Raw genomic sequence first — 13,048 nt, 5'->3', positions numbered from 1 at the left:
TGCGCGGAAAGGCAGCCACGCTTCCGTCAGACTGCCCCAGGGGCAGCTGTGGCTACACACATAGCTTACCACCACTAGGTACGACTGTGGAGTGAATGAATAATGTATGCAATTTTAAAGCCTCTTTTGAGTGTCTATAAAATACTAACAATATAACAACAATAATATAACTGTAATGCATTATTATCATTACACACACCCCCAAATGCCCACCCCTACACACACACACGAGCACACACCTACACACACGAGCACACATACGCAAGCACACACGCGCGCACACACACACACACACACACACACGCACGCACAAACAATCCACCCACTCACTAACACGGACTCAATGTTTTAGGTTTGTGTTGGCCAGAAGATGCCAGTGTGAGGCCACATTGTCAAACATGACTTCCAGCTGTCAAAGGTTTTAAGTGTGGGACACACACAAAAAAACTGAAACATGTAGTGTTTAAAGTGATCACTACTCAAGTCAATCACTACTCTTTCACAAATAATACGGAGTAAAACAAGACGCACTTGTTAGCATGACAAAAGTCATCCGAACTCACAGACGTCGCGATCAATATTCACCTACTAATTCTGTCAATTCCCTCTTTTCTACAATGTTCCCATTACATGTGAATTGACAAACATGTTCACACTCACAAGCTCCTTGGTGGAAGTAATGAAAACAAGAAGAAGAAAACTTAGCAACTTTACCCCACACTGTGGAAACTTCTTTCAATCATCAGTAATTCCCATTGCAGTGAAATCTGAAGATTTTTGTTGCTTTTTCATTCACGTTCCCTTGCTCTCGTTCTTATCGGCCACGATTGTGTGGTAACCGAAAAGAAGGAGAAAAAGGAGGAAGAGGAGGAGGCCCCACCCTGCACCATGTTGATGAGATTAGAGGGCCCGAGCAACCTTTGCTCTTCCTCTCCTCTAATTTCCTCTGATCCGTCGCTACCTTCATCTCAAACCTCATCATCATCTTTCCCCTCACAGATGGCGAGCATCTCTCACCACGACTCAGTCTAGAGCCAGAACCAGACCCGTTGCTGCCATCACAATTCAAACCAGATCCAAAAACCGGAACACTGACTCCGATTGAAATGACACTCAACAAAATATTAATGCAACACTTTTATTTTTGCTCTAAACTCAAAAGTTTTTCTTGACCGAAATCTGAGGCGGTGCAGAGTGTAAGAGTATGCCCTGCAACCTGAGGATCGCTGGTTCATATGCCCACGTGCGCATGTCGTCGTTGTGTCCGTGGGCAAGACACTTAATCCATATTGCCTATGAATGAATGTGGCTGAATGTTCGGCGGTGGTCATAGGGACCGTAGGCACAGAATGTCAGCCACGCTTCCGTCAGACTGCCCCAAGGCAGCTGTGGCTACACAAGTAGCTTACCACCACCAAGGTGTGACTGAGGAGTGAATGAATAATGTGTGCAACTGCCAAGTATATACAGTCCCAGTATTGGAATGGCAATATCAATTCCTTTGTTTTTGTTGTATACTGGAGACATTTGGGTTTCAGATCAAAAGATGAATGATACAAAAGTTCAGAATTCCAGTTTTTATTTCATGGTATTTACATCCAGGTATGTTAAATAACTCAGGACAGAGCACCTTTTGTTTGAACCCACCCACTTTTCAAGTGAGCGAAAATATCGGAACGTGACTGATGGGTGTTTCTAGGTGCTCAGGTGATGCCGTTTTTATTTATTAGATTAGATAGTGCTTGTTTTTGGCTTTGGGTTTCACCTGTGAAAACTGTATTTGCTGTTAAGCAAACATGAAGACCAGAGAGTTGTCTATGGGAGGAAAGCAAACCATTTTGAAGCTGAGAGAAGAGAGAAAACAATCAGAGCTATTGCTCAAACATTGGGCATAGCCAATACAACAATTTGGACTGTTCCGAAAAAGAAAGAAACTACTTGTGTACCGAGCAAGACATCGAACAGGTCGGTCAAGGGTATCAACAGCAGTTGATGACAGAAACATTGTGAGAGCTGTGAAGAAACACTCAAAGACAACAGTCAGTGACATCACTGCCAACCTCCACAGGGCAGGGGTGAAGACATCACAATCCAGTGTTCGAAGAAGACTTCGAGAGATGAAATATAAAGGCCATACCACAAGATGCAAACCACTCATCAGCAAAAAGAATCAGTAGGCCAGATCGGATTTTGCAAAGTACAGAGAGGAGCCACAAAGGTTTTGGAACAAAGTTTAATGGACTGGTGAGACAAAGATTAACCACTACCAAAGTGATGGAAAGGCCAAAGCATGGAGAAAGAAAGGATCTGCTTATGATCCAAAACACACAAGCTCACCTGTGAAGCATGGTGGAGGTAATGTCATGGCTTGGGCTTGCATGGCTGCTTTTGGAAAGGGCTGACTAGTCTTTATTGATGATGTAACTCATAATGGGAGCAGCAGAATTAATTTTGAAGTCTACAAAACCATTTTGTCTGGCAATTTAAAGAAAAATTCATCAAAAACTAATCTGGAGAAGCTTCATCATGCAACAAGACAATGACCCCAAACACACTAACAACACAACAAAGGACTTCATCAGGGGTAAAAAGTGGAAGGTCTTAGAATGGCTAAGTCAATCACCGGACCTTAACCGAATAGAGCATGCATTTTACCTCCTGAAGAGGAGACTGAAGGGAAAACCCCCCAGAAACAAACAAGAACTGAAAGAGGCTGCAGCAAAGGCCTGGAAAAGTATTTCAAATGAAGAATGCAACAGTCTGGTGAAGTCAATGGGTCGCAGGCTTGATGCATTTATTGCAAGTAAGGGTTCCATCTATCCATTCTCAACACCGCTTATCCTGTTCAGGGTCGCGGGGTACTGGAGCCTATCCCAGCTGACTTTGGGCGAAAGGCGGACGACACCCTGAACTAGGCGCCAGTCAGTCGCAGGGCGCATATAGACACAGACAACAATTCGCAATCACATTCACACTGAGTGGGAACTTAACCCACACTGCCCGCACCAAAGCCAGGAGAGTGTACCACTACACTGTCAGTGACTCAAGTAAGGGTTATGCCATTAACTGTTAAACGTTATTCACTTTAAGTGTATTTAATAATGTCTGTTCCAATACTTTTGCTCACTTGAAAAGTGGGTGTCTTCCAACAAAAGGTGCTCTGTCCTGAATTGTTTAACACATCTAGATGTAAATAAGAAATAAAAGTTGGAATTCTGAACTTTTGTCTCATATTACCTTTTTGATCTGAAACCCAAATGTCTTTTCTTATAAAACAGAAACAAAGGACTTGACCTTGCCGTTCCAATACTGTTGGAGGTGAGTAACTATATAAGTGGTGGTATGATTATTATTATTATTAGAAGTAGTACTGAAACCAGAACTCTGAGTAGAACTAGAACCAACACTGACTAGAACTTGTACTAGAATCAGACTCTGCCTAGACTAGTACCAGGAATCTTCCTATATCGAGAAACTTAACCATAACCCTGTGACTACAACTAGTACTAGAATCAGACTTTTCCTCACCCAGATTTGTGCCTGGTGCGCATCATGGCAGCCGGCTCCCTCTTGGCACCCTGGTCGTAGAGTGGGTCGACGAATTTGAAGACATGCGCTGATCCGAACTGGAGCGTGGCCCCCGAGCGCAGCACGGCCGTCTCACTGATGCGCTGGCCGTCCACGAAGGTGTCGGCATCGGGCCCGTGTGGCGTCACCGTCACCAGGCCCTCGCTGTGCGTCAGGTTGCAGTGGTGAGGGAGCACGCCCGGGCCCAGAAGCTGATGGCACACGGAACCGTCAGAACAATCCAAATGAAAAGTGGAGTATGGACTTGCATCTTTTGTACCTGGATGGCCCCGTCCTCTGTGCAGTCCGAGCCCACCTCTGTGATGCTGCGTTGGAGGCGGTACAGCTTGGGTTTGTCCCGCGAGTCGGACCCATCTGCAATGCAAGGAGGCACTTAAGTACAGGTACATCTTAAAAAAAAAAAAAAAAAAAAAAAAAAAATACAAAATTAATCATGAAAACGTTCAGTACTAAATGTCACTTATTTCATAAAGTGCAGGGTCCGACATCAATGTTGGCCCGATGGCCCCGGGCCATTATGACAGTGTGTTAGGCCAAGACGTACCTTACAGATACTGGCCAAACCAGGCCAGTACAAATTTCATTAATAAATATGATGAAATCAATATATTCTTGCTCCCCCCCCCCCCCCCCATTTAGTTTGCGTTGTATCCACTTAAAACGACCAAGCCATTTTACCGCACTGAGCACTGTGCATGTCAGGTTAATCTTCGATCATCGGCCATTCTGCAACTTTTCTAGTATTAGTGGTTGGGATGTCAAATGTTAAACATTCAATGAGACTTTATACCGGCCAGAAAAAAACAATACCTGCGAAACATACAGAAATTATATTTTCTTAAAGGCTTAAATATTGCAGTATGAAGATACTCAATATGAAATAATCATATTATATCATGAATATACGGGGCCAGTACCAGTTCCATCAAATAATTACATTACAAAAACAAAACAATGAAAATGATTTAATGTGGAAAATAAGTAGAATTCGGCCTTCTGAAACACATTTTCCTATGCATTTAATAAATCTGCTTTTTTTTTTTAATTATTTTCCTTTTTGAATAGATCTACTTATATTAATAATTTTTTTTCTACGATATTCTAATTAATTGAGATGCACCCATATACTTGAAGCCTAGTATTTCATACCAATGCACATTAACATGGACTGCACACTTTTCAAATAAACCATTACAATAATCTAAATTCGTGGTTGAAGGGTCTGATGAGCCATTACTGATGGTTATTCAAACATGAACTTAGTACAGGCAAAAGGAAGTACAGTGAGGAGAAAGGAAAAGTTGACTTCTTTGGGGAAGAAAAAAACAGAGGTTTTTCTGATACCCATTCATTTGCTCAGGGAGCTGCATCTAAAAATAATGCGAAAATGAGGACAAGAAAAGCGTTTAACAATTTAACACCTTCCATCACCATAACAACACCATATCTTTTAATGGCTTGAATTTCTGCCATTTTCATTCCCAGCACTATTTACTTTGGTTTTGTTGTAATCTTTACATTTAAATGACAATTTTGCTACATCCAGACATTGATAACACACAAAGAAGGGTGTGAGATGTACTTTTTACCTTCATGATGCCGATAGGAGTAGTAGGCATAGTGATTCCCTCGCCCTATTGCAGGCAGGCACAGGAAGTAGAAGACATGCACAAGGACCCCAGTGCACGTACGCGCGCACAAGCGCGCACAAGCACACACACACACACACACACACACACACACAAAGGGGCAGTGCCACACCATGCCACGAGAAAGCGGGGAAAAAAAGACACATAGCAAAGGGTGAAAATGCAGCATGATCTCGTTAGGCAATTAACCAACAAGAGGAGCACCTGTTATTATTGTGTCCCCCACTTGGGGTGTTAATGTGTTAGTGTTAAGTGCGTAGATGGGGAGAAGGCACAAGAGAGAAGGGGAAGCAGGGTCAGGAGCATGAAACAAGGTTGTTAGGCAAAGTGAAGTTCAGTTCATTTATTAGTGGGGTTTTTTTCTGGAGTGTATGTCAAGGAGGAGACTGCAACTTACCGTCTGTTTCCATGCAAGCCCCTCAAACTCCCACTTTGTGGCTACACCATCTCCCCGTATTCTTCCAACATTTCTCCCTTACTGCCCCGATTTATTGCTGGTGCCACTTGTTTGTATTTAAAGCAATGCGGAATAAAAACGGATAAAAATTGTTGTTCAGAGCCTGAAATGTTTGAAAATGGGTCCCATGCGTATCCACCACTGCCTGCTGAGAGACTCATATTTTACTACTCTCTCCCGGTGTTGCGTTTTGCCAAATTTTTGCAGCCTGTTAGGATTTAAATTTTATGGAAAATTTACTTTTTAAATGCTTATATACAAATAGTTGGGTCTCTGGAGGTGGGCTGTACGGTTTAACTAATACACTGCCGTGAATGTTTATATCTGTCAACTGGAATCCAAATATTTCCTGCTACTTGGTATATATTCCTCAAGTATGTTTTTGAACGGGTAGGGGTGGAAGAGGGTCATGCCAAGCTCGTCTGTGAAATTCAGGTTGAGAAACCATTGTAATGACTAACAGATCCCTGTAGATGGAGGGTTTTCTTTTCAGATTAGCGCAGTGTTTGAGCTCAAGCTAAAGATTAGGCAGTCTCAGCTTGTCATGTCAATAAGTCAGACAAGTTTAGGCATCTACAATACAAGGAACTCTCCTTTAAAAATGGCTGGCAGTGAATTAGTTAATTGCTTGTATACAAATAGTTGGGTCTCTGCAGGAGAGCCATAATGATTAAATTAGTCGGTGGTGGCTTCATTTCAGTGTGGACATTGCAGGTGAACACAAGTCTCCAATAACACCACAAAAAAAGATGCTAGAATTCTTACTTTTCTTATACTGTATATTCACTGAAAGTGTCATAAAAGACTACCCCCCTCCCCAAACCGAATGATTTGAAGCAGTGTGTGATAAATGCATTGTAATTTTTCACCCTTTGTGTGTTTTGACGGAAGAATTTCAGTGAGCACTTATCAAGACACCTGAGAACTGGTTTGAATCGTGAAAATCTCAATACAAGCTCTCCTTGTAAGTGCATAATAGCAGCTTCACCACTACTATTTTTTTCACGGACAACTAGACAGCTGCACCAAAGACTCAAAAAGAAGACTCACCCCCACATGGTTAAAAGAAATTATACCAAATTCTTTAGTAGGAATGCTGGCAAATATGAGTCTCTATTTCACTTTAGGATTTCCTTCATTCCCCAGTTAACCAAGTGAGGATTATTCCAGGCTGATTTGTGACAGTCCCATCATATTCCTTCTAAAATTACAGGGTAGCAGTTGGCATCAAGTACATTGGATTATGTGCTCACTGAGACTTCAACTTCACTTTAGTGAATTTCACGTGCGATTAAACTCCCAAGTGACATCTGGACTCCTCAACATGTGATTCGCTTGAGACTTCACCACGCTTTGACCTAGCTGCTCCTTCTTTTGCATCTTCAAATGAGCAACACTGACACCAGCTAATCACCAACTGCCACGATGAGCTTGTACTAATAAAATTGAATAAAATGTAATTGCTATTGGGTGCGGGTGCAGGTGAGTGTATGTGTACGTGTTGTAGGCCTACCCGGACTCAGCTCCACTAGGTAAGGCAGTTTTTCCGGCGGCAAGGACCCGGAGCCATCCTTCCCTTGCAGGCCTTTGTCATCTGCTTTCCTCATCTTCCTCACCTGGTAGTCGGGCGGTCTCTTCTTTAGCTGGAACACCAATGCTCCTGCACATAATACAACAACAACAAAAAACATTTAAAAATGAGACATGTAATAGAAACTGTACTTTGAACTAAGTCACTTCCAAAAGTGGAGAAAATAAGCTTTTTGTAAAAAAGAAAAATAAATAAATAAATAAAACAAGTAGAATAGTGATTTTGATGCTTTTTTTTTTTTTTTGCTTTTGTGGCTCCTCAAAGCATAAAAACAAAAGTTTGAGAAATAATTTTTGATGGCTAAATAATTTGTTTACTAATATATAAGAAATAAAAACATTAGCAATACGAGCGCTATACGGGCAGGGAACTCAACTCACTTCACAACATGCAGCAGTTTGACAGAGAACAATTCTTCAAAAAAGAGGCTTCAAGCCATTTAATTCAACTCCCAGTTGAAGTTTACCATCAAAATAAATAAAACTTAGAATTTTACATACATTTAAAACGAGTCCACTAGCTTAATGCTAACACATAATGGGAAACACCATAGACTTGCTATTTAATACCATCGACATTGGGTACGGAAAGTATTCAGACCCCCTTAAATTTTTTCACTCTTTGTTATATTGCAGCCATTTGCTAAAATCATTTAAGTTCTTTTTTTCCTCATTAATGTACACGCAGCACCCCATATTGACAGAAAAAAAACGTAATTGGACTTGATTAGGAAAGCCACACACCTGTCTATATACGACCTTACAGCTCACAGTACATGTCAGAGCAAATGAGAATCATGAGGTCAAAGGAACTGACAGAAGAGCTCAGAGACAGAATTGTGGCAAGGCACAGATCTGGCCAAGGTTACAAATGCTGCACTTAAGGTTCATGAAAGCACAGTGGCCTCATTAATCCTTAACTCATTCACTACCAACCTTCCCAGCCAGTTAACATGGCTATTTGACTTCTAAAGCCGTCAATGGCAGTGAATGTGTTAAATCAGAATCATCTTTATTTGCCAAGTATGTCCAAAAAACACACAAGGAATTTGTCTCCCGTAATTGGACCCGATCTAGTACGACAACAGACAGTCAATTGACAGAAAAACACTTTTGAGACATAAAGACATTGAGAAAAACAGTCACTGAGCAATAAAGGGTTGCTAGTTATCTGGTAATGCCGGTAATTTTTTAATTTATTTATTTATTATTTTTTGACAATTGTGCAAAAAGATGCAGAGTCCTCTAGCACTTAGAGCAGTTCGAATGACTAATATTGCACTAGTCCGGTGCAATGACCATTGTGCAAAGGTCGCCGAGACTTGAAGCGAGTAGTACGATAGTCTGGGACAATGTTGATTGTGCAAATGTTGCAGATACTCCTCAGTCAGTGTGGAAGGAAATTAATGAGAAACGGAAGACGTTTGGGACGAACCCTTCCTAGAGCTGGCCGTCCGGCCAAACTGAGCAATCGGGGGAGAAGAGAGAGGTAAAGTAGAAGAGAGAGGTAAAGAAGAACCCAAAGATCACTGTGGCTGAACTCAAGAGTTGCAGTCGGGAGATGGGAGAAAGTTCTAGAAAGTCAACCATCACTGCACCACCATCATTCCATCAGTCGAGGCTTTATGGCAGAGTGGCCCGACGGAAGCCTCTCCTTAGTGCAAGACATATGAAAGCCCGCGTGGAGTGTGCTAAAAAAAAAAAAAAACACCTGAAGGTTCACCTTCCAACAAGACAATGACCCCAAGCACACAGCTAAAATAATGGAGTGGCTTCAGAACAACTCCATGACTGTTCTTGAATGGCACAGCCAGAGCCCTGACTTAAACCCAATTGAGCATCTCTGGAGATACCTGAAAATGGCTGTCGTTCACCATCTAACCTGACAGAACTGGAGCGTTTCTGCAAGGAGGAATGGCAGAGGATCCCCAAATCCAGATGTGAAAAACCTGTTGCATCATTCCCATAAAGACTCATGGCTGTATTAGCTCAAAGCGGTGCTTCTACTAAATCTTTTTTAATAATGCAAAACTTCCAACAATTCCGTTTTTTTCCATCAATGTGGGGTGCTGTATGTACATTAATGAGGGGAAAAAAATTGAACTTAAATGATTTTAACAAATGGCTGCAATACAATAAAGAGTGACAGATTTAAGGGGGTCTTAATACTTCCCTTACCCACTGTATGTGGTTGTGTTATAGCGCATTATGCAACAGATATTTAAACACAAAACATTCAGCAACACATGCAGAGAATTTAAAAATACTCACAGGTATATACTCTTTAGGCTCTCAAAAAATGACTAAGTTTACTGAAGCTTACTGAGCCACTTACAGTAGTATTTTTATTTTATTTTATTTTTTTTTGTCTTAACTGCATTAGATTGCCGCCCGGTGGCCAAGTCACGCAAACCTGGAGTCGCAATGATTTAATCATGATGCACATACATTTTAAATCTTTACATCCCATTAAATTGCACTATGATGATATGTTTTTATAAAGGTGAATATTATAGAGTGATAGTTTCCTTATTTAAAAACACATTACAATTTATTTATTTTTGGGGGGGGGGGGGTGGAGCTGGAAAGGATTAACGACATTTCCATGGGGGGAAAAAAATTATTTGAAATACAAGCGTTTTGAGTTAAAGGTGTGGTCATGGAGGAAATTGCAGTCGTATCTCAAGGCGCCACTGTACCTTCACTGTTGTAATGATTGTAGACTGTCACAAGGGAGCAGCAAAGACATGCAAAAGCGAGCTTACCTCTGTCAGCAGGACAGTCCCTAAAAATCTGCAGAGGACACTCGCCATCGTCCAGGATCACCTCCTTGCCAGACTTGTCGTCTTGCTGCACCACAACAACAACCAAATTTATTTTATTTAACAATTTATCGACAATGATTAAATAATAATAATATGATAATTAAATGTCATTTTATCATCCATAATTTACCTGGTGTGTTATATATAGCACAACTGTGTCCCATTGACGACATGCGAGCAGTTGGCAACTTGAATATAGTACCGTACTTCATGACTGTTGTTGCTTTGTGTTGCGTTTCTACGTGCACACACTTTCACCCCTCCCCCAGACTGGCTGACATGCGAACAAGCCATGGTCCTGCCGACCTCACTAACCTAATGGACTTTTGCTGTGCCGCAACCTCATCAGCAAATTACAACTATAAGTAGTGCATGTCTGTGTGTGTGTGTGTCTCAGGAGGCTTCAGGGAAGACAGCCAACACTCAGCATCTGCTCTCTCTGTATGAAAGTCATTAAATTGCTTTCCTCCCAGTGGTTTTCATGTTGTGTTTTCAATACACACACAATGACACAATGGCACAGCATTTGTTCGTATGCGCTTGTGCGTGTGTGACCTTGGTTGCCCCTGAGCCTGTGACAAAAGGTGGAATCTAAAGACTGCACTTAAAATGTTATCTTGTAGCCCCTTGCGAGCGCAGCTGTTTGGCCTTAAATTGGGCTGAGCAATTGAATATTTTTTAAATCGATTATTCTAGAAATTATCCTATCGATTCATTGGATAAAAGTTTATTTTTGCATGATTACATAACAATATGGGGGCACGGTGGGCGATTGGTTAGCACTTCTGCCTCACAGTTCTAAGGACCAGGGTTCAAATCCGGCCTCCGCCGTGTGGAGTTTGCATGTTCTCCGCGTGCCTTTTCTCCGGGCACTCCGGTTTCCTCCCACATCCCAAAAACATGCATGGTAGGTTAATTGAAGACTCTAAATTCCCCTTAGGTGTGAATGTGAGTACGAATGGTTGTTGTTTATATGTGCCCTGCTGGCAAACAGTTCAGAGGGTACCTTGCCTCTCACCCAAAGACAGCTGGGATAAGCTCCAGCATGCCCGCAACCTTAGTGAGGATAAGCGGAATGGCAAATGGATGGATGGAGGGACATGATGATACCAATATAAAATATGCATGTGAGGTGCCACTATTTTTGGGGTCAAAATCCTCACATTCTACGCTGTAGTATTTATGACTTTGAATGTGTGTGGCTTTAAAAGTGGCCTGGTGAGTGACGTGGGAGTTTGCGAATGAGTGTCGGTTTGTTTTAATTACTTTATTTCCCGTTTTCTTTTTACTGTTATGATTAAATCAGGTTACATTTTGTATCACGTTGAATGTATGTGCATAATAAAATCCCAAGAAAAAGACGTGGAAAAAAAATAGTTTACATAGTTACCCGGGCAATGCAGTATTCTCGGGGGTTCTCCTTCTCCAGCCCGTACTTCTCCAACGCTTCTACAACCGCAAAGTCGGCCGTGTCCCTAGTGGAGAGCAGGATGGTCTTATAGGGGATGTTGGGCTTCAGGCTGTCGGCGTAGATCCGTAACGTCCCCCCTGCAAGGAGCGACACCGAAACCAAATGTGTATATTTTAACTGATCACGTTGGTTTTAATAGACCCGCGGGAACACTGGGGAGCGACATAAAACTAGACTATCCGTTTAAAAACATTAAGCCGTCGATAAGAGCCGGTTAACAACTTGTGACGCAAATGCACATTTTCATTTGGAGGCTAATGAGGCAGGTGGCCGTAATGGCTCACCTTGGCAAGGGAGAACATCACAACTGCTTTGGGTCACTTAACATGCGAGTGAGGCATTTAGAAGGCCATCAAAGGGTACTTAATATACGTGAGCTGCTGGCTCATGAATGTGAAAAAGTACAATGAACCCCCGCTCATTTGTGGTTGACCCTACAAAAGTGTACCTATTCACATTTTTTTAATGTGGAACCTATTCTCAGTTATTGGCTGACAAAGGGCACCTATTCATGCTTATCCTTGTATTTTTGTGCTTTCTGTAACACCACACACAAGATGTCACAAGATGCCGCCAACACTCACTGCGCCCTCCTCTATGTTCACACTGCAGGTCAAATATTTTTATTTTTTTTGCCCACTGTGACATAAATAAAAAATTTTCATGTCAATGTGAACAGTAACATTCCGATTTTTTCATATCCAACCCAGGCCTCTTTCATATGTGGATATACATCGGCTATCTATGAAACGGGAGTGCAGTATGGACACTCACAGGGCGCACATCCGACCCATAGATCACCAAACGGTGACAAAGGTCACAATTGCTCGACAAAACAGTCAGGCCACAAAATGGCAACAGCGGACGTAGGAGCAGAAAACTGTCAGAGGCAAAAAGTAGATGGTTTAGTACTAATAAATATCAGAAAATGTTGGCTCCAGTTGCACAAACTCCTTGACATCATCATGACAAGACCTACACGAGGGCCCATATTTACTTCTGTCAACACTGCGACTCATGTTTGTGCACATGTACAATGTGACTTCCTGGTTTGTGCACATGCGTGTGACATCACAGACACGTTCTGTCCACTGTAGAAGCCACATTCGTTTTTAGTAATGTGAACGACTACATAAAAAGATCGGATTTAACAAAAAATCCAAATTGGCCATCAGGCCCTGCAGTGTTTGGGATGTATTTAAAGAGTTCAAACACAAAAGTAGATATGTCGATTTTTTTTCGAATTGAGGGAGTTTTTTTATTTCTGGTTCCAGGTTAAAGCTAATAATAATTATTTAGGGTATTCTCAATTAATATATATTAAGCAATTAAAGGGTTAATTAGGAGCAAAAAAAAAATAAAATCTAATTTTTATTGAAAAGATCTATCAAAAGAGGTTTCACAAAACCAGACAACTAGAAAATAATTTTGTTCCAAAACAGACTAACTCGATAATTATACTGAAAGA

General features: G+C 41.5%; 1 protein-coding gene across 20 annotated transcripts in view; it reads right to left on the bottom strand.

The window, feature by feature from the left end:
• afdna (afadin, adherens junction formation factor a) overlaps positions 1 to 13,048 on the bottom strand; it is a 97,169-nt gene that overhangs the window by 52,998 nt on the left and 31,123 nt on the right. For 16 of the 20 annotated variants that reach the window (XM_061704931.1, XM_061704933.1, XM_061704938.1 and 13 more), the window contains exons 6-11: positions 11,500 to 11,657; positions 10,050 to 10,134; positions 7,208 to 7,354; positions 5,178 to 5,222; positions 3,848 to 3,942; positions 3,529 to 3,779 (exon numbers count right to left, since the gene is read on the bottom strand). In XM_061704931.1, coding sequence (XP_061560915.1) covers positions 3,529 to 3,779; positions 3,848 to 3,942; positions 5,178 to 5,222; positions 7,208 to 7,354; positions 10,050 to 10,134; positions 11,500 to 11,657 — 781 coding nt within the window. The remainder of the gene's footprint in view (positions 1 to 3,528; positions 3,780 to 3,847; positions 3,943 to 5,177; positions 5,223 to 7,207; positions 7,355 to 10,049; positions 10,135 to 11,499; positions 11,658 to 13,048) is intronic. The other 4 variants (XM_061704937.1, XM_061704947.1, XM_061704948.1 and 1 more) reach the window with 1 other exon arrangement.

This window comes from Phycodurus eques, chromosome 18, assembly GCF_024500275.1.
Source record: "Phycodurus eques isolate BA_2022a chromosome 18, UOR_Pequ_1.1, whole genome shotgun sequence".
NCBI classification, from domain to species: domain Eukaryota; kingdom Metazoa; phylum Chordata; class Actinopteri; order Syngnathiformes; family Syngnathidae; genus Phycodurus; species Phycodurus eques.
This window is presented reverse-complemented; position numbering and strand designations above follow the sequence as displayed.